Source organism: Gymnogyps californianus, chromosome 14, assembly GCF_018139145.2.
Source record: "Gymnogyps californianus isolate 813 chromosome 14, ASM1813914v2, whole genome shotgun sequence".
In the NCBI taxonomy this organism is placed as follows: Eukaryota; Metazoa; Chordata; class Aves; order Accipitriformes; family Cathartidae; genus Gymnogyps; species Gymnogyps californianus.
This window is the reverse complement of record NC_059484.1, coordinates 21,528,189-21,546,160: the sequence shown is the minus strand read 5'-3', so window position 1 is coordinate 21,546,160 and position 17,972 is coordinate 21,528,189. Positions and strand designations below refer to the sequence as shown.

General features: G+C 55.7%; 1 protein-coding gene across 3 annotated transcripts in view; it reads left to right on the top strand.

The window, feature by feature from the left end:
• The window catches only part of PPP2R2B (protein phosphatase 2 regulatory subunit Bbeta), a 116,929-nt gene extending 99,477 nt beyond the window's left edge, over nucleotides 1–17,452 (top strand). For all 3 annotated transcript variants that reach the window (XM_050905192.1, XM_050905193.1, XM_050905191.1), the window contains 5 exons: nucleotides 4,927–5,104; nucleotides 7,807–7,971; nucleotides 15,531–15,700; nucleotides 16,203–16,294; nucleotides 17,082–17,452. In XM_050905192.1, the coding sequence (XP_050761149.1) occupies nucleotides 4,927–5,104; nucleotides 7,807–7,971; nucleotides 15,531–15,700; nucleotides 16,203–16,294; nucleotides 17,082–17,361 (885 nt within the window). In that variant the 3' untranslated portion in view covers nucleotides 17,362–17,452. The remainder of the gene's footprint in view (nucleotides 1–4,926; nucleotides 5,105–7,806; nucleotides 7,972–15,530; nucleotides 15,701–16,202; nucleotides 16,295–17,081) is intronic.
• The last annotated feature ends 520 nt before the right edge of the window (nucleotides 17,453–17,972 follow it).

Below are 17,972 nucleotides of genomic sequence, written 5' to 3'. Positions count from 1 at the left end.
CTCCTGCAGCTGCGGGCGTGCGCTGAGCGCCTGCCGGTGCCGGCGCCCTGCGGTGTGCCAGCAGCCTGCTCCATGGCAGAGCGGTCATTGAGAAGCCGGACACGGCTCCGCTGGCACGTCTGCCGGGCAGCACACGCTCCCGCTCTGGCGCTGCAGCGCTGGCCGCACCATCCTCCCTGCAGACCTGGTGTCCATGGTCTTCCCTCTGCTCCTGGCCCCCCGGCTGGGACCCAGAGCCTTTTGGGGCAGCCTGCAGCTTTTGGACCTGCACACGTGAAGGTGGATTTTCAGTTGGCAGCAAGTCTGTGCCTGCATTTCACTGTATGAAAAAAGGCTCAGTAAGAGGCGACAGAAGACACGGTGTTAGTGTGATGCTTAGCAGGGAGGGACATGTCTAGGGAAAAGACATGAAACCAGAGGCTCTGTCATCGGCTACATGGACCGGTAATGAGATAGTGGGTTTATCCTCCCGCAGGAAGGTACCTTCCACGCTTCACGGGGAAGGTCCGATAAGACAAAATCCTGAAGAGCATGAAATTGTCAGTCTGCCATGAAAATAGTGTTTGAAGCACATTTTGTCTGCAAAATATTAATCTGCAGGCAGCGTTGGCCAGTTACAGAATATGCCTTTTGTAGGTAAGAAATAAACATCGGGGAGCACATTCAGAGGAGCTCAGCTGCTAGAGCAGGTGAAGAACCTTGCCGGATTTATCCCCGAGCAGCTAGCTCTGCTCTCTGATCTGCCAGGAACTAGATTACATTTTCCTTCTTGCAAACCCAAGGCTAGGGTTAATCTGGGCTTCAGCTGTGACTAATCCCACTTGGCCAAATCCTGCCAGCTCGCCGGGGCTGCGCGAGGCTGCGGAGTGAACGGTGCGGCTGGCAGCGCGTGTGCGGAGCAGGGGTGGGTGGGCTGGTGGGAGCCCGGCTACGCCTGGGCGTCCATGCCGGCCTGGCACCGCCGCGCTCAGCTGGCACCAGAAAGGGCAGTTTGTCCTGCTGTAAATGCAGAAGGAGAGAGGAAGGCTCTGCCCTGTCCGCTGGTTTACAGCGTTGCCGGTCAGACACGAGCGGTGCTGTACGCGCCGAGCGGGCCGCGGTGGGGGCTGCTCTGCAGTCGGCATTACAGCCGCTGTGCTGCCGGGCTGACCTGCTGCCAGTCCTGCTGCAGGCAGCAGGTAATTGCAGAGCTTCGACTGCAGTTGGTGCTGAGGCTTGGTAACCCCTGGCGAGGTGGGGACTGGATAGACACCTAAATGGATTATTTATTGATTTTTTTTTAATGGCTACTACTCTGGGTCAGATTTGGATCTCAGCGTAAGCCCAGTCCGGCTCCATTGTGCCAAGAGGATTTCCGTGGAGGTAACTGAGAGCAAAACCTCCTTCTCCGTTACACAGAAATGGGCGCGTGGTCCCAACGCTGACAAGTCTGTGGTTGCCCTCGCTCCCGTCTGCCTGTGGCCAGGAGCACTGTGGAGGGGTGGGTGCAGGACCCGCACCAGGGCGATGCTGGGGTGCTGCAGCAGCTTTCTGGGGCAGAGGCGGTACTGCTGCTTTGCTCGTCTGCGCTGGGCTTTCCCTTCGTGAGCCAGCGCTGTCATAGTCACACCCTTTAGGAATTTTTGGCCTCCAGCATGTCCCATGAGAAGGATTCCCAGCGGCGCTTTCACCTTGCGTGTAGGTGGTTGAGTCCCATCTCTGTGCTGGGGGTTTCATGTCACTGGTCTGACGCCCAGTAGCTCAAACTCGGCACACATCGGGTTTGTGCTTGTGAGAGGTTATGTGACCACGCCATCCCGGGAGCTGAGGCCTTAATCTTTTTCCCCTGTATATTGACATGTGTTTTGAAAATGCTGCATGCCATATAGCACCTCTGGGCAGAGGATGAGGTTTTTCTGAGAAACACCAAATCTCTGCGTCTCTTCAGGCAGCGTCCATCACAGCGCCGTAAACGATGAGGAGCAGCTCTGCCACGCGAAGCTTTTCAGCTTTTCTCCCTGGGAGCAGGGAGCATTTGGTGACAGTCGACATGACAGACAATGAAAGGGGGAAACCTGATGGGAACAGGGGGCAAAGTAGCGAAGCGGCAGCAATCACTGACATCACGTTACCTGCGCCGTGGTCCTGCGCTCAGCGGCCGGAGGTGGCAGCAGGACATGGAGCACCGGCGGTGGGCAGGGGCCAGGGCACGCCAGCTCCCTCCACCCCCAACCACTGAGAAAATGAATTTTACAGCTCAAGGGAGGATTAGTGCCTCATTAACTCAGGAAAGGGGAAGCCTTCGCCAGACAAGGAGAGAGGAATCGAGTGTCATGTGCGCTTTGAATGAGTGGGACTGGCTCTTTTGCAGGGGGTGCCTGCTAGAGGCAGAAATTAAAATTAAGACATATTTTGTTTTAAATGAAAAATGACTGGTGTTCCCCCCTCTTCCTGAAAACAGAAAGTAATTTAATTTATTAGTGGTTTATTTTATTTGACAGCCTTTCTATGTACTTGATGCGGTTTGTTACACTGAATTACCCTTTAATAATGGGTGTATATAATACCAGAGCCTGCCCTGCAGGTTGGCTCCGTAATTGAAGAAGGGATGCACTGAGGAGGTCTCTGTGCTGTTGAGGATTGCCATGGCAATGCTGGTGGGAGCCGGGTGGTTTAGGCAGACACTGGCTTGGTCTCTGCGTGCTTCAAAAAAAAAAACCCCACCAAGTTTCAGTTGCTCTCACGTTGCCCCCTTTGTTGGGTGCTTTCTCTTCACCGTCACTGACCGCTGCCGCCCTGAGCTGCTCCCCGCCTGCCCAGCTGGGCTCGGGACAGCGTGGGTGCAGCACCCGGAGCAGTCTGTGGGGTCTTCCCTCAGACGACTCTTTCTTTTCCTTTATTGCATGCTAAGCAGCAATGTCATGCGGGTGTCTGTCAGCCGCTGGAACGGGCCCCCGGGGCACTGGGAGTTACATTGCTGGAGACCAGGCAGCGCGCTAGGAAAGATGCAGCCGAGAACAGTCCCGTGGTGGTGAGCGGGATGAGCGGGGAGATGGAGACAGAAGGCTCCTCTCTGCCTGTGATCGCGTGTCGGCGAGGGCGCGCGTCAGTGCCGGCACCGGGGTCGAGCCGTCGGCACGGACTTGCATTGGCCTCCCCCGCGGTGGCGGTGTTTCCAGCCGGCTTCAGGACAGACTTCAGCGGAGAAGAGATTAAACCCAGGCCAGGGCCCAGCCTGCGCTGGGCAGCCGCTCCCCTGGGCTGTCCTGAGACGGGGTTCGCCTTCCGCTGCAAGATTTCTGCTGTCGTGGGACGAGATCCCCAAGCCAGTGTGTGCTCCCAGCACACTCCTGGCTGCTCCTGCCTCAAAATGTCAGTGCTTTCAGGTTTAAATACCCATTGTTGATACCCTTAAGCAAAAGCTCGCAGCACATGGTGAGAAGGGGCATGGACACTTAATGTTTTCCATATTCCAGTGCAGATTCTTGTCACCGTAGCAAGTAAAAAATCCTGCCTTAACAAAATACTCACAGATGATCAGGTTTGTTCCTCTCATGGGGTTTTACCTGGTGATGGATCAAGTTCCAGACATAAAAAACTCCCCAGAATTTGGCTGTGAAGCAACATGTGGAGAATTTTCTTGGCTGAAGAGTTTATCTTAGCTCTGTGGTTGCGAGTAGCTGCCATATGAGAATCGGGTAGGGAATTGTGCTGGAAGTTGCAGATGGCCATGCTGCTCTGGCTTGGACCTGGATTGCCCTGGTAGGTTCGCACTGCAGTGTGCGCTGCTCTGGGCTCCTGCTGGGGACGGGGACTGGCCTGGGGTTTGACCCTGAGGTGCAGTTGGGCTGCACAGCATCATCTCACTGAGTGAAATCCTCTGCCGAAGCCTTTGCTGTACTTATTTCTGTGCCCGGCGAGGCCTGGTGTAACTGTTGAACCCTTTCCCTTTGCCCAACCATCATGTTTCCGACGGTCTGAATGACAGCCTGGTTCCTGTAATCCCTGAGCAAAATGCGAGCCTCCATCCCCAGATGGCTGAGCAGAGTCCTTCAGCGGCAAACGATGCATCATTGACTATGTCAGGCTGAATTAGCAGGCAGGCTCGTCACATTAAGCTCAGGCTCTGAGCTGGCAGTCCCTGTGCTCTAGTGTCACTCGAGCTGGCTGTCACACTCCCGTCCCCACCTCTGCAGCCATGGGAAATCTCTTCGGGCAGCACACAGATAATATACACAGTAATGAAGTAGCTTGAGGGAATAGCTTACTGGCAAACGGGAGCAGAGACTGACACCTTTCTAGTGTATTAAGTTGCCTTAGGAGCGTTACGTCTGAAGTTATTACTTACAGTGCTCCTTGTGCACACTGTTCTTACTGCATCCCTCCATCCCCTGATGTTTACATGAGTTATGCTTATTAATCTAAAGGCAAACATGTAGCACTCTTTCTAGTCCCTCCATCTGTCCCTGCCCTGTGCCTTCCCTTTCCCTGTCTCTTCTCATCTCTTACCTCCATCACTTCACTGTGAAGCAAATGCAAAGAAGTTAAAAGAAAAATCTGTGCTGACCTGGCTCTCTCAAGAAATATATTTCTGTCAGAAATGCTCCAGGAATATTGGATTCTGGTTAACAGTGACAAAACAAGGCAGAAGTGGTTTTCATTTTTTTTTCAAAGAAGGAACGGTTGCTGCGGCAGAGATCCGAGCCTGGTTTACTGGGCTCTCACTGCCTCACTGCAATCTAACCGTACTGGTGCCTCTTTCAAAAGTAAAAGGCTTTCGTGTCTGCTTGTCCTTCTGTTCCTTCTTACACTTAGAAAGGCATTAGATTTCCTTGGTGAGAGCATGGAGGGTGGGATGGAGCGCTGCCGTGCCGGGTGCTGGCGTGGGTCGGGTGGGACAGCCGGACCCTGTCCCTGGGTGCTGATGCTCTGCTTCCCGTCCCGCAGGTACCCGTGCTCCGGCCCATGGACCTGATGGTGGAGGCCACCCCCCGGAGGGTGTTTGCCAATGCGCATACCTACCACATCAACTCCATCTCTGTCAACAGCGACTACGAGACCTACATGTCGGCGGACGACCTGAGGATAAACCTGTGGAACTTTGAAATCACAAATCAAAGTTTTAGTATCCTTTGGTGTGCGCTGCCCCACAGCCCCTGGGACAGTCCCAGCCCGGCCAAGAGCAGGAACAAGGGAGGTGCCTCGGCTGGCAAGTGGGGTGTAAAAGCCCTGGGAGCCCAGACACCTGCAAATTTCAGTGGGAGAATGAGAAAGCTGGACAGGGGAGACAGGTCCCCCATGAAGGGGAGCGGCCGAGGGGGAACCTGCGAGGTCCAGCTCCGCGGGAGGCAGCAGAGCCGTGCGCGCATCTGCTGTGATGGTGACCGAGCAGGTAGCGCAGCATCTCCCCTGGCCCCATCCCCGCACCCCGATCACAGTTCCTCAGTACAGGAGCTTCACCCTCTGGCAAGGGCTTGCAGGGGCTCAGGAGTACAAAATAGTGCTGTCCGCTGTGCATCTGACTGCAGAACATCTGAAATCCCCAGTCCCCAGGCGCCATTACCAAGGCACTTCCCTCTCCCCTCTGCCCGTGCTGCCGGACTGAGCCGTGCCGCCGGCGGGACGCCGGGCTGTCTCCGGCAGGCACATTCAGCCGTCGCACCGAGCCGCTCCCTCTGCGGCGCAGGGCTCAGCTGGCATCCTCGCGACTGCTGCCTCCCGGTGTGGGTGACACGTTTTTGAATTTTGCCTGCAGGGTCTGCGTGGGGCGGGCGGGAGGGAGGGGGGTCTGCGGGTGATGGAGAAGACAGATGCCTTGGGGAAGACGGAGAGAGGAAATATTAATCGTGCAGTCTCTGTTATACCCTGCAGCAGGGTGACAGGCTGCCAGTCACAGTCATACAAATGAGGTCGTGCCAGTCACCCTTGTAACAGCCGCATCAGAAATAATAACAACGGGGCACTAATCATCAGTGGTATTTATGTGGTGTTTGCTACTGAGAAATCCCCAGGGCTTGTGGCAAATTTAGGCAGCTGGAGAGGATTTCAGCAGTCACAGGCGTGTGGCTGGTGGGAGCTCGAAGTGGGTACGGTTGAGCAGGGTTGCAATGTGTGTTGCATTTCAGGGAAGAAGGTGAGGAGTACTAGATTTGGGTAAAACCTCAGGGAGTTTAGATGGCCCGAGGGAGTTTGGCCAAGGTGCAAGTGCAGCACCCAAAATGCTTGCTAAGAATTGATGGAGAAACGTCACCACCAGAGAGATGTCCACTCAGATGTCCCATCCCACCAGCTTGCTGGTGCATCGGTGTCACCTCGCCGCCTGGCACCTTGGAGCCCCTTCCCACGGTGTCCCCGGTTTGGCTGTGTTTGGCTGAGCCATGGGACCAGCCCCACCAGGCTCTCCAGGTTGGGTGACGCTGGCACGGCGGGGAGGAGAGCTGCGGCAGCACCGCCTGCCTGCCCAGGGAGCTGAGGAGCATGTTGCTGGTTTTCACTTTTGTTGATAAAAACCAAATCTTGTCCCTGCCTGGCTGAGAGTTGAGAAGAAGCAGTGCTATGGAGTGGGGTTTCTTGGGTTTGTGCATGTCACCCAGCCGCTGCACAGTTCGATGGGATTTGAAACCTCTGCTGAGCAAAGCATCGGGGCTGGCGTGAGAGGTTATTGCGGGTCAGAAGTGCAGGATCGCTACAGAACCATGGGGAGTGCGGCGGCATCATGACACAGCGCCGTCCTGTACTGCTTCTCATTGCAGACTGTCGGCATGCCTTACAAACACCAATACATCCAGACTAGCGGCAGTTTGGGAGGGAGCGATCGCTGTCCCGCAGGGCCATGTGCTGCGTTCAGGTCCGGCTTGACCTGGGATCCACGTTCTGCTGCAGACCTGCAGCACGGCTGGGCTGTGAAACCGCTCAGTGACTGTGAACTGTGGCGGCTTCTTCTGTGGGAACGCTTGCTGTTGTAAAACACCCCATATGGGTGAGCAATTCGTATCTTCTTCTTCTTTGGTTTTTTTTTTTTAACTCCTGTCTTTTAACTGCTGCCAGGAACAGCAGGATCTTAATTTGCTTTCCAGGGAGCGAGGAAAAGTGCTGTTTCTTTTTCCCCCTTTGCACAGTGGGTAAATCGTCCCATGCTGGGTGTCTGGATTGCACTGTAAGATCTGAAGCTGCTTCCACTGGTGACCACTGGCTTGATATCAGGCTGGGACAGACGCTTGTCAGCCGTCCCCTGCGGCACCAGGGTGCTCTGTGGGGCTGTGCAGGTCCTTGCCGGCACCATCCGCGGGGCCTGGGGACAGGGTCCACAGCTTGCTTTTCAACCCAGCATTTCACCAAGCCCAAGCATGTGAAATGTTTTGGAAATGACACGTCCCTGGGCAGCCACCCCTGGGCTGTGGTAGTTTTCTGTCGGTCATCATGCTCTGGGTTTTGTTCCCCCCCCCCTGTTGTTTTCAGTGCAGTTACTCACCATGCCCTGACACCGCAATAAAAGACGTTTACTCTGGCCCGGGGTGAATGGGCAGAGTCAGGTCTCGTGCCGCGCAGAGCGGGGCTCCAGGCCGTGGTACCAGAGCCGCGGTCCCCGGCTGAACAGAAAACGTGACGGGCCTTGGCTTTCCCCTGTGCTGGTGCTGGCTGGTCCCGGCTCGGCGCTGCAGTTCTGCCCCAGGACGGTGCTGGTCTCCCAGGAACACCTGGCTTGCACAGGGCGCGGGGAAGCCCAGGTGCCCAGAGACATCAGCAGGAGGGGCGGCGGGAGGAGACCCCACGGGAGGAGCGGGGTCTGGGCTGGGCTACGTGAGGCTCCTTGACTCGCCCTGCCAGACATCGTGGACATCAAGCCAGCCAACATGGAGGAGCTGACGGAGGTGATCACGGCCGCCGAGTTCCACCCGCACCACTGCAACACCTTCGTCTACAGCAGCAGCAAAGGCACCATCCGGCTGTGCGACATGCGCACCTCCGCCCTCTGCGACCGCCATGCCAAGTGTGAGTACAGCCCCTGCCAGCAGGACGGCTGGGACGGGGTCCCCTTTGGGTTAAAAGAGCCCAAAAAAGGGAGTGCGGAGACCGACCTGGGCTCAGGTCTGCCCTGCCACCTCGCCCCATCCTCTCTCCGGGTGTGCCGGGCTGCAGTCCTGCCTGCCCTGGGCGTTCCCATGGCCCCCTGCCCTCTGTCCTGCCCATCCCCGAAAAGAGCAGCTTCCCCTGGGTGCTGGCCCCACACCCTTTGGGGGAGCACGTTAAAAACCCCACAGTGATGTTTCAGCAGCAGCGGATCCGAGGGGTCACTGGGATGTCGGTGCACAGAGACTACGGAGCTGTCTGTGCCAGAAGACAGGGAGTGCTGTGTTTCTGCAGGCCAAATAGCCCCATGTCCTGTTGTCAACTGTGGTTGATGCTGCAGGGGTCAGGATGTGCAGAAAAGCCCCCTTAAAATTTGGAGTAAGCTGGGCAGCTAGGAAGCTTGTCCTTGGTCCTCCCCGAGCTGATGCGATGAGTGAGCTGCTGCTGAGGCAGCCAGCTAAGCTTGGTTCCTGCTCAGCCCGTACGTGTCAGCAGGCCGTTACTGGAAATATTCTCCTTATCAGCAACTGCTCAGCAAAATACCGGCACAAACACCTACGGCATTTATGGGTGGGCTGGTAAATACCTGTTGCTGTTCTGTGTGCCCTGGCAGTGCCTGGAAGGCAGCTCTGTGCTGAGCGCAGTGTTGTACATGACACAAAGATGGGACAGACCTAGAGGAGTTTGGTATCTGCCTTAAAGACAGCGAAATATGGCAGAAACAAGGGCCGCTGTGCTGTGTGACTGGACAGCTAAACTCCTGTGTCTCCTGTTCTTGTTTGAGTTTTCTTCAGAAATATCTTGGGCGAAATTAAGGAGATTTTCAGTATTCGAAGTGTGATCATGTTATGAGAACAAGATGCACAAACTGGGTGCGACTTACTGGAGCCCCATGCTAATAATCTACATCCAGAGAGCACTGGGGTGTGTTTCAGATTTAGGTTTCCTAGAGGCGATAAGGAATTACACGCCAGCTATTGCTTCTGGGCTTTTGAGCTGCGGTTGCAGTCTGATACCTGTTTTTAAACTGGGGTAAAGTGGATGGAGAGGAAAGCTTACATCGCTGGCTGGAGATTCGGAATTATTGAATGGCAGTTTTCCCAAATCCTGAGCAAAACACACCTTTCTATTCTTGCATTTCCTGACCGTGTCTCACTGTGCTACAGTGACTGCTCCCAGCTGAGAATCAGAATACAATTCAGGAGCAAACAAAATTCATTTTCCTGACACTTCAGCAGCAGAAGCCTCCCCCGGCATTTCCCTTTGTTTGGGTACTGCTGCGTCCCTCCAGCCCTCGGCGAGCACACCGGCCCGCAGTGAATCCCGGCTCAGTTTGACCTCTCCCGTGACATTTCCTTATTGATTTCCCTCCGTCCCTCAGAAGCATCAGCCTCAGTCAATTGCAGTTCAGCAGATGTGTGAGTGGAAATTGAGACAGTTCATCAAAGTTCAAAATGAAAAGCAACATTGGCTTTTGGAGGCGAATCCTCCAACGGAGACATTTAATAACTGTCAATATTTAATAAAAATGCAGAAGACAGCACTGCACATCCCAGTCATGTTTATTTAGATAGATGCAATTTGCTGCTCGGGGCCAGCTTTTCCTTATGTGCTTCTCTTATTAAATTTTGTTTGCCCATTTTATTTGAGGCTCCTGCGATCTGTGACATTGTGCGTGTTACCTCCAGCCACATAGCTGGCCTAAGAGAGAACATCAGCTTCCATATAGAAATGCCTGCTCCGCAGGGATGCGAAGAGCCGTGTGCTACAACACTAAGAGGGGCAGTGGTCCTGCGAGGGGATACCTACCTGGGCACACCATGCACAAAGAAATGGCGTGCGTTCTCCCAAGCACCACGGGAAGCCCAAGGGGAGACTGGGATTCCTGGAGCAGCTGGTAACACCGGCAGAAGTAATCCTGTTTGAAAAGCATATGGGAAAGTGAGGAAAAACCCTGTTGGGGGTTACTACACTTACTTCCCCATAGCGAAAGGCATTGGGCTTTCCACTTTTTTTTTTTTTAAGGAGCCACCTGTGATTGTACCTACCAAACTCCTGAAGCAAAAGGCCCAAAGTACAGCCCGTTTCCCAAAGGGGGGCCTTTGCCTTCTTGTCTTTTCACTGCTGACTGCGTTATAGCAACACTACCAAACATTCATTCTTCGCTGAAAACAGTTTCAGCTTTGCTTAGAAATAAGCACACAAAGCTGCTTTGATAAGGTAACCGACAGCTTACAGATTGTACCCTCCGATATTGCCTGTGTATTTCTAAAACAAGCCCCCCCCTCCTTGTATTTGGGCAGGCACTGCTGCCTTTTGGGGAAGCCCCAGTGAGGAAGACCCAGCCGGACTCTGCATCGCTGCTGCTTTCCAAGCACGTGGTGGAAGGGCTGCCCGTCTCCGACGGGCAGGATCACCCCGTGGGCCGTGCAGCCCTTCTTGGCTATCTCGGGGTTTTGTTTGGTGCGCGTCCCCACGGAGAGGGTGCTGGTGAAGGCTGCTGGGGAAGGAGGGCTGGCAGAGGGAGCCGGCGCAGGGAGGGCAGCTCCTGCTCAGTGTCGGAGGAAAATAGGTTTGTTGTGTAACAGAGAATTAGTGCTCAGAAATCCTTTCCGTGAGCTCAGCAGCCCAGATCTGCTTCTGTGGCAGGAGCAAAGCCACACAAAAGCCTTCAGCTGGGAAGCAAAAATAGCTCCCCCGAGCCCCTGCCCTGCCCAGCCGCATGCTTTGGTTCTCAGACCTGCTCTGCTCCGCCGTCGGGGACTGGGGGGCACTGCCTGTGTGCTGTGACCCCAGTCCTGGCAGAACCCCCACTGCTTCCAGTACCACGGCCGGGGAGGGTCCCGGCATCCCGCGGAGGAGCGGTCGGCTGTGGCCCTGCTGCCCGGTGGCCGTGGGGACGGTGGTGGCAGGGTCTGGGGACAGCAGGGTCCAGCCACCCCGCAGACATCAGCTTCCCCCCGTCCTGCCTCGGGGCTGCCAGGGCCCGCGTTGGTGCTCAGAGCACGCTGCCAAAAGCGCTTCCTTCATCTGTACCTCATCTGTGAGGAAGAGGAACACGTTTTGTTGCCTCGCTACGGATAGGAAGAATGAGGCAGAAAAGCGAATCACTCAAGTTCACGGGGAAAACTGGCACCAGACTAGTAATTTCTGCTCCTTAGCCCATGGTTGCAAGGCTCCTGCACCTCTGGGCTGAGAGCGGATTGCAGAGTTGATTTTTCTGATATAAAGCAAAGCTCAGTTCTCTGCTTGTGCTAGCTTAGCTTTTCCTCAGTGACGATCGTGATTAATTTTGTGCTTAGGTGAACTATCAGTGGAGTTTTGACCTTTTATTTGAAGCAAGAGAAGAAGCAGAGGGTTAATGTATTTGCCCGTGCAAGCGCTGCTCCACTGTGCTTCCAGGTTTCCACGGGGGCCCTGTTTATTACCAGATTAACTGGAGCCTCAGCTGAAATCCAGAGGGGTCAGATGCCTTGCCCGGGGCTTACGCGCTAAGTGGCTCCATTGCTTTTAGTGCACAGGCCAGACGGGCCACCTTGCACACGTGAGCGGCCTGCAGCCCCCGGGCCAGCGTGCCCCTCGCTCCCTGACCCACAGGTGCTGCCCGAGGGTGGGCACCGTGCGGGGCGTGCGAGGGAGCCCGCGGCGCAGGCAGCCTGCGGCGCACGCCGGCCAGAGCCCGGCAGACATGGCGACGTGGCTTTGCCCATGCCGGTGCACTGCCAGAGGAGGTTTGTCTCGTACAGGTTAATACAGACCCGCGCTGAAACACAGCCGCCAGTTAAACCCACAGCGTGCTTGCTGGTGGCCAGTCCCAGTAACACCCCAAAAGCTCAGCAGGGAATAACTACCATGTAGGACTTGCCTGCTCAAGCAGAGCTTGGATTGATTGATCCACAGTCCTTTTATCTGACAAGTGGCTTAATGCAGCTGGTCATCTGGTGCAACCTGAAATGCAGGATGCCCGAAAGAGGAGGAGAAGAGAGAGGGGAGCTGGGCTTTGCTAGCTGTGTCTTTCCAAAGAGAGGAGAGTACAGGGGTCAAATAGCCGCATCTGGACTGAATGAACTTCTCCGGCCTAGGCGTGTGGGTCTGGGGAGACGCTCCCAGTGCTGCTCTTGTCTGCAGCGTGCTGCGGCTGAGCGGGGGGCTTTTCCCGCAGCAGCTGCCTGCCCTGACTTGAGACGCCCACGTCCCGCCGGGTGGTGGTCTGGCCTTGCTGGTAGGTGACCCTGCTGCTTGGCTAGCGGGTGTCCTCTAAACGCCTGGAGAGGCTTGGCCTTACCCCTGGACGTCACCTTTGCCAGCTCGGAGGAGAGGCTCTGAGCCACGTGTCCTGGGCTGCCGCATGCCCTTGGCACAGGCAGGGATGAAACTGAAGAGTGCCAACTCTGCAAAGCCAAACCGGGCTCCAGCAAAACACATTCGCTCCCATGTTAACAGCACGTTCTCTTTACCTATTTTTTCAGCTAAGCCTTTTACAGAGGAAAAAGGTTATATAAGTAGAGCAGAGAGATCTGATTCCCCATTAGAAAACTCACTTCTTTGTGTAGACAAAGCCAGTCCTGCGCAGCACTGGGAATCTGCGGGGTGAGCTGAGCTGAGCTGAGCTCTCATTGTCCCAGGTTTTGGCTGGAGCAGAGCTGAGCTGGTAGTGTTGCCCTCAGAAACTAATCATCTCCTTCCTCCAACCCCTCGCAGGAGCTAACGATGTCCTGCTGCACGGAATAATAGGCCTGGCAAGACTTCAAGCTAAGAATTAACTAGTTGGTTGTGCAAAATCTCCAGGGGGGTGAAGAACAAGCCTCTTGTGCCACCCTGAGCTCATTTAGCAAAGCAGGAAACCTCTTTGCCTTTGCAACACTCTCCTGTCTTCATCTGAAATCAAAACTTCCACCTGGTGAATCGTTCGCTTCTAACAGGGCGGGTGTCGGGGCTGAGCTGAGAGGTGACACTGAGCCCAGCGAGGGCCCCGAGTGACAGCCACGGCCCCAGCCTGGGCTTGGTGACGGTGCAGCGCAGCTTTGCTGTGCTTTCGGTTTTCCAGTCTGTGTTGCTAACAGTCATGATTAGAGTTTAAATGAGGAGTGAGAAAGAAAAGACAGTACTTGAATTGGTTTTAAATTTATTGATGAGTGGTTAAATTTATTGATAAGTGAAAAAAACCCATTGGCTTTGAAGCTGGCCCAACAGAGGGTCCCGCTGGCCAAGGGGTGCTCCAGTGCAGGGCGAGTGCGGAGGCAGCAGCTCGGGGAGGTCGTCTCCAGAAGTGTCGTTTGAACGATTGCTCTCTGCGTTGGTAGGTCTGGTTTTTGCTTCCCAGTATCAGAGCCCTAGTACGGCAGGCAAGGAGACCGGCGCAGGGAAAATGCAGCTAACCCGTACCAGGCTTCACGTCTTAGCTGCTCTGAATTTTAAAAAGTCGGTGGCTCCTCTGCACTGGACTGCATACGGGACTGGATCCTGCGCTGGACTCTGTTGTGCACGGCTAGGTCCTGCACTGGACTCGGTGCACGGCTGGATCCTGCCTTCTCGCCCTGCGCACAAGTTCCTCGGCACAGAGGAGGTGCTGCACGGGACCCCCTTGCTCTCCCGCTGGGCTTGGGCCGATGCTTCAGCCCTGCCCCAGCCCCTTCCTGGGCATCGCCGCAGCCCGCGCTCCTCTTCGGTGCCAGCTCCCCCGCGGGCCCGAGGGGACGGAAAAGCCCTTGCTCCGCTGCTGCTCGGGCAGGACCTTGAGGACGGGGAATCACCGGAGGAGAGAGCAGCAGGGTGCTGGCCAGGAGCAGAGCAGATGTGACACCGTGCCAGCAGGAACGCTCCCTGCAGCCATGCCAGGGGATGCGGTACCTGGCGTCAGTGAGCTGTTCCCAGCCCTCTTTGTACCGCAGACATCTCACCCTTGCTGACTTGTCTCGGTGCTGCCTCAGCTCTTGGGTTCATTCTCCGAGGCCTTTCCTGTTTGATAGTTGATCTGCAATTGTACATTTTCTACTTCTACAGTATCAGCAACAATTTCCTCTTGCCCCTGTACTATAAACTGAACACCTCCAGCCTTGACATAAGCTCACATACACGCATCCGTGACGGAAACGATGCAGCCATTAAAACAAGCCTCACGAAGTCAGCCGACCTAGTGTGAGCAAACCTGTGATGATTACAGCGAAGACAAGTCATGGCATTCAGATGCTCTCCACAGACTGCCTCAGATCTTTATTTTCTCTTGTTGCTGTCACTTTTCTTATTTAAAAAACCTGACATGTCATCAGATTTCCTGCTGGTGATAAAAGGACCCAGAGCTGGGTCCTGCTGTGGGCAATGCCATTTCTGATTTGTAGAGAGATCATTTATACTGGCACTCGAGGCATTTTTTCCACCATACTCAGGAGTTCAGGTGTTGGTGGGTGCCACAGGGCTCAGCGAGGGGATGATAAACCCGAGCAAACGCCGGTGCTTGGTGTGGCATTGTGCAGGGCACGCTGCCTCCGGGGCGCGGAGCAGCCAGGCCGGCTGCTGGCACATCCCCGGCTCTGGCCACCGGTGGGTCGGAGCCAACAGCCGCCGCGGCGGAGGGTTTGTAGCAGAGCCTCAGCGCAGGGGACAAGGGTCAGACAAATGCGGCTGGCAACGGGATTTTTCTCCAGTAGAGAAGTGAAGCGGTGTGAGCTTCTCCATGGTACCCAGCGGTATCCTTTAATGCTGCGCTGGAGAGCTGTCTGTAGAGGTGGAAAGAGGAGGCTGGACGGATGTCTCCGCATCGGCAGCATCTCTCTTGGTGCATCTCTATGATGGTTTTTTAAAGCCATACTTGCCCAGCTGATGTTACTTCGAAATCAAGTTTGTAAATTTAATTTGGAACTTCATCGGTCTCCTTCAAACTGTTCAAACTGTGATTTATGCAGAGACTGATCAGATTAAATCTGTAGGTTGCAGTGGCTATAAAATATTTACATTGACTTTCAGTTACGCTGCACATTGATTTCTAGAGAGCAGAAGTGACGTGCAAGGCTCTAAATCTTCTGGGCTTCTGTGGCGCTGTTGACAGATTGGTCTCCGATGATCCTTCTTGCTTATTGCACGCATTAAAAACAAAGGAGCTTCAATCGTGCCAAGTCCAGTCCTTAAAATAGGGGCATTTGTCCAGTCCAGGCCAAACCCACAAGTGGGGAGCGTTCGCCCAGCCCGCGGTGGTGACGTCCCGCGGGGACACGGGTGCCTCTGCTCGGCGGAGCGGGGCGGGCGGCTCCGGGGCCGGAGGGCGTTTGGGCGGTGGCTGCCCCAGGACACCGGCTCGGTGCCGTCTGTAGACCTCCACAGCCAAACCGCAGCCTCCTTTGCTGTGCGGCCGTGTGGCTCCGGGGATGCCCGCTCCCCTCCCAGGAGCATGCTGTGGCACCGGGGCAGGGCGGCAGGTCCCTGGCTTGGGGACAGGGACCTCCTGCCTTGGCTGATGCCGGCCCTTGTCCTTTCCTCTTCCGCAGTTTTCGAAGAGCCCGAAGACCCAAGTAACCGGTCGTTTTTTTCCGAGATCATCTCCTCAATCTCCGATGTCAAATTCAGCCACAGTGGGAGGTATATCATGACCCGGGACTATCTCACCGTCAAGGTGTGGGACCTGAACATGGAGAACCGGCCCATCGAGACCTACCAGGTGAGTGTGGCGTGGCCGGGCACCTGCAGCGGCTGGGCACCCACAGCGCTCCTGCCCGAGCTCGCTTCCAGGCCGGCGCCAGGGGGGACGGGTACAAACCTGATGGATGGGAACATTGTGCCATTAAATCACGGAAAGCAAACGAAGAACTGTTGAATGTGGGCTCGAGTGGCCTGCTGAATTGTAACCCCCATCCCCAGGTTGGGTGCTGGTGGTCAGGAGGGCCACGTGGGAGGCAAGCGTCGGGACAGAGCAGCGGTCCTTGCCACCCTCTGCCAGGGGATGCGCCCTGGCGCTCCCGGGTGCTGCCCGAGCCATATGTGAAGCAGTGCTGGTGCTGCTTCTTACAGTGGAAAGGTGGCCATGGTCAAGGGCACGCGATAACGGGCCGTGCCCGACGCTGCCTGGCTCGGCTGCGGAGAGCGCGGGGCTGGCGTTTGCCGGCTGCTGGGCTGTGCCAGTTGGTGCGGGGGCCTCACGCCCCGTCCCTCCCTGCCGGCAGGTTCACGACTACCTACGGAGCAAGCTCTGCTCGCTCTACGAGAACGACTGCATCTTCGACAAGTTCGAGTGCGTCTGGAACGGGTCCGACAGGTGAGCGGTTCAGCGGCGCGTCTCTACCCCGGCACCCAGCCCTGCGGGTGCCGAGTTTGGCCCAGAGGGTGCACGCTTTGGGATGGCCCGGTGGCTCCCGCGTCCCCGTGCGGTCCCTTCGGCTGGGTGCGGGGTCTGGAGAGTTTTCCTGTGGGTACAACAGGGATCACCTAAACCTGCAGCCCTGTACCCAAGCGCTGGCTGAGGGTGTCTGATGGGGTCCCGGCTCTCTCCTGGATGGGTTCAGTTCCTGTCTCCATTTCACCCACACCCGGAGGAGGGTGGCGATGCGTTTGGCTCCAGATTGCCAGAATCTGGGGATGACATCTATCCATGCAGAAATCACACCGAACCAGGTGGCAGAAAGCATGCAAGACTAGTTGACCTGGCAGGATTGCCGCATTTTTTTCTCTGAACCATCAGAGCGCATTAACAAGGCACAACTGGGCCTGAAGCCCAAATTCCAAATCTAATCCAAATCTCATTATGCCTCTGGATATTCAGTCTGCCTCTGGTCACGAGGCAGTTTGCCTCTAAAAAGGTGTGAAAATCATTCGGTTCAGGTCAGCTAAAGGAATTGCCTCCCCCATGCACGTTCCCTGGGTTAAGGAGAAGGACATGGGGACATGGCTTCACTGGCCAAGCCTGAGCCTTTTGGTGCAGGACGGGGCACAAGCTGCCTGGCGTCCTGGTTGTGCCGTGCCGGGCAGGCCTGGGGTATCGCAGCCGGGGGGGCGGCGGGGGCCGGGGCCGCGCGCGGTGACCCGTCCTTCCTCCCTCCTCGCAGCGTCATCATGACCGGCTCCTACAACAACTTCTTCCGCATGTTCGACCGCAACACCAAGCGCGACGTGACGCTGGAGGCCTCGCGGGAGAACAGCAAACCCCGCGCCATCCTCAAGCCCCGCAAGGTCTGCGTGGGTGGCAAGCGGAGGAAAGACGAAATTAGCGTGGACAGTCTGGACTTTAGCAAAAAGATCCTGCATACAGCTTGGCACCCCTCCGAGAATATCATTGCCGTGGCAGCAACAAATAACCTGTATATATTCCAGGACAAGGTTAACTAGGAGGACAAGTTGTTCTTTAGGAATCTCATGTACTGAATACTAGTAAACACAAGATTTCAAATGTTTCTTTTCTTTCTTTCTTTTTTTTCCTTTTCCTTCCTATTCCTTTGTTCAGTTATTGCTCTGCAGATAGCAGTTGTGCAGAGGCGAGCGCTCCTGCACCCCCCGGCGCCTGGGGCAGCGGAGGGCACACCCAGCAGGCACCCGATTTCTCTTCATTTGCGCGTTGAGAGCTAAGACGTAATGTGGGGCGGTTGGGGAGGTGTTAGGCTTTCGCTATCCCGGTGTCCCCCGGCGGCACTGGGATGGCTGTAGCTGTCTGCCGATGGACGAGCGTGGTGATGCGGCAGTGTGGGCTGTCAGGAGCCGGTGGGGAGAAGGGGAGGGGGGCGTGCGGTGCGTGCCCTTGGGGAGTTCTAGTTACAGCAGTCCCGCTCTGATGGTTTCAGACTTGATCCTAGAAGTGTTCCACCTGTTACGTTGCAAGATCAGAACGTCGTCCCCTTTGCCATTTTTCACATTTGTCTTTCTATTATTATTATTTTGTGTTTTTACCAACAGAGACAGCAAAACCAAACGTAAAATGGAAAAGTTCAGATTTGCAATGGACA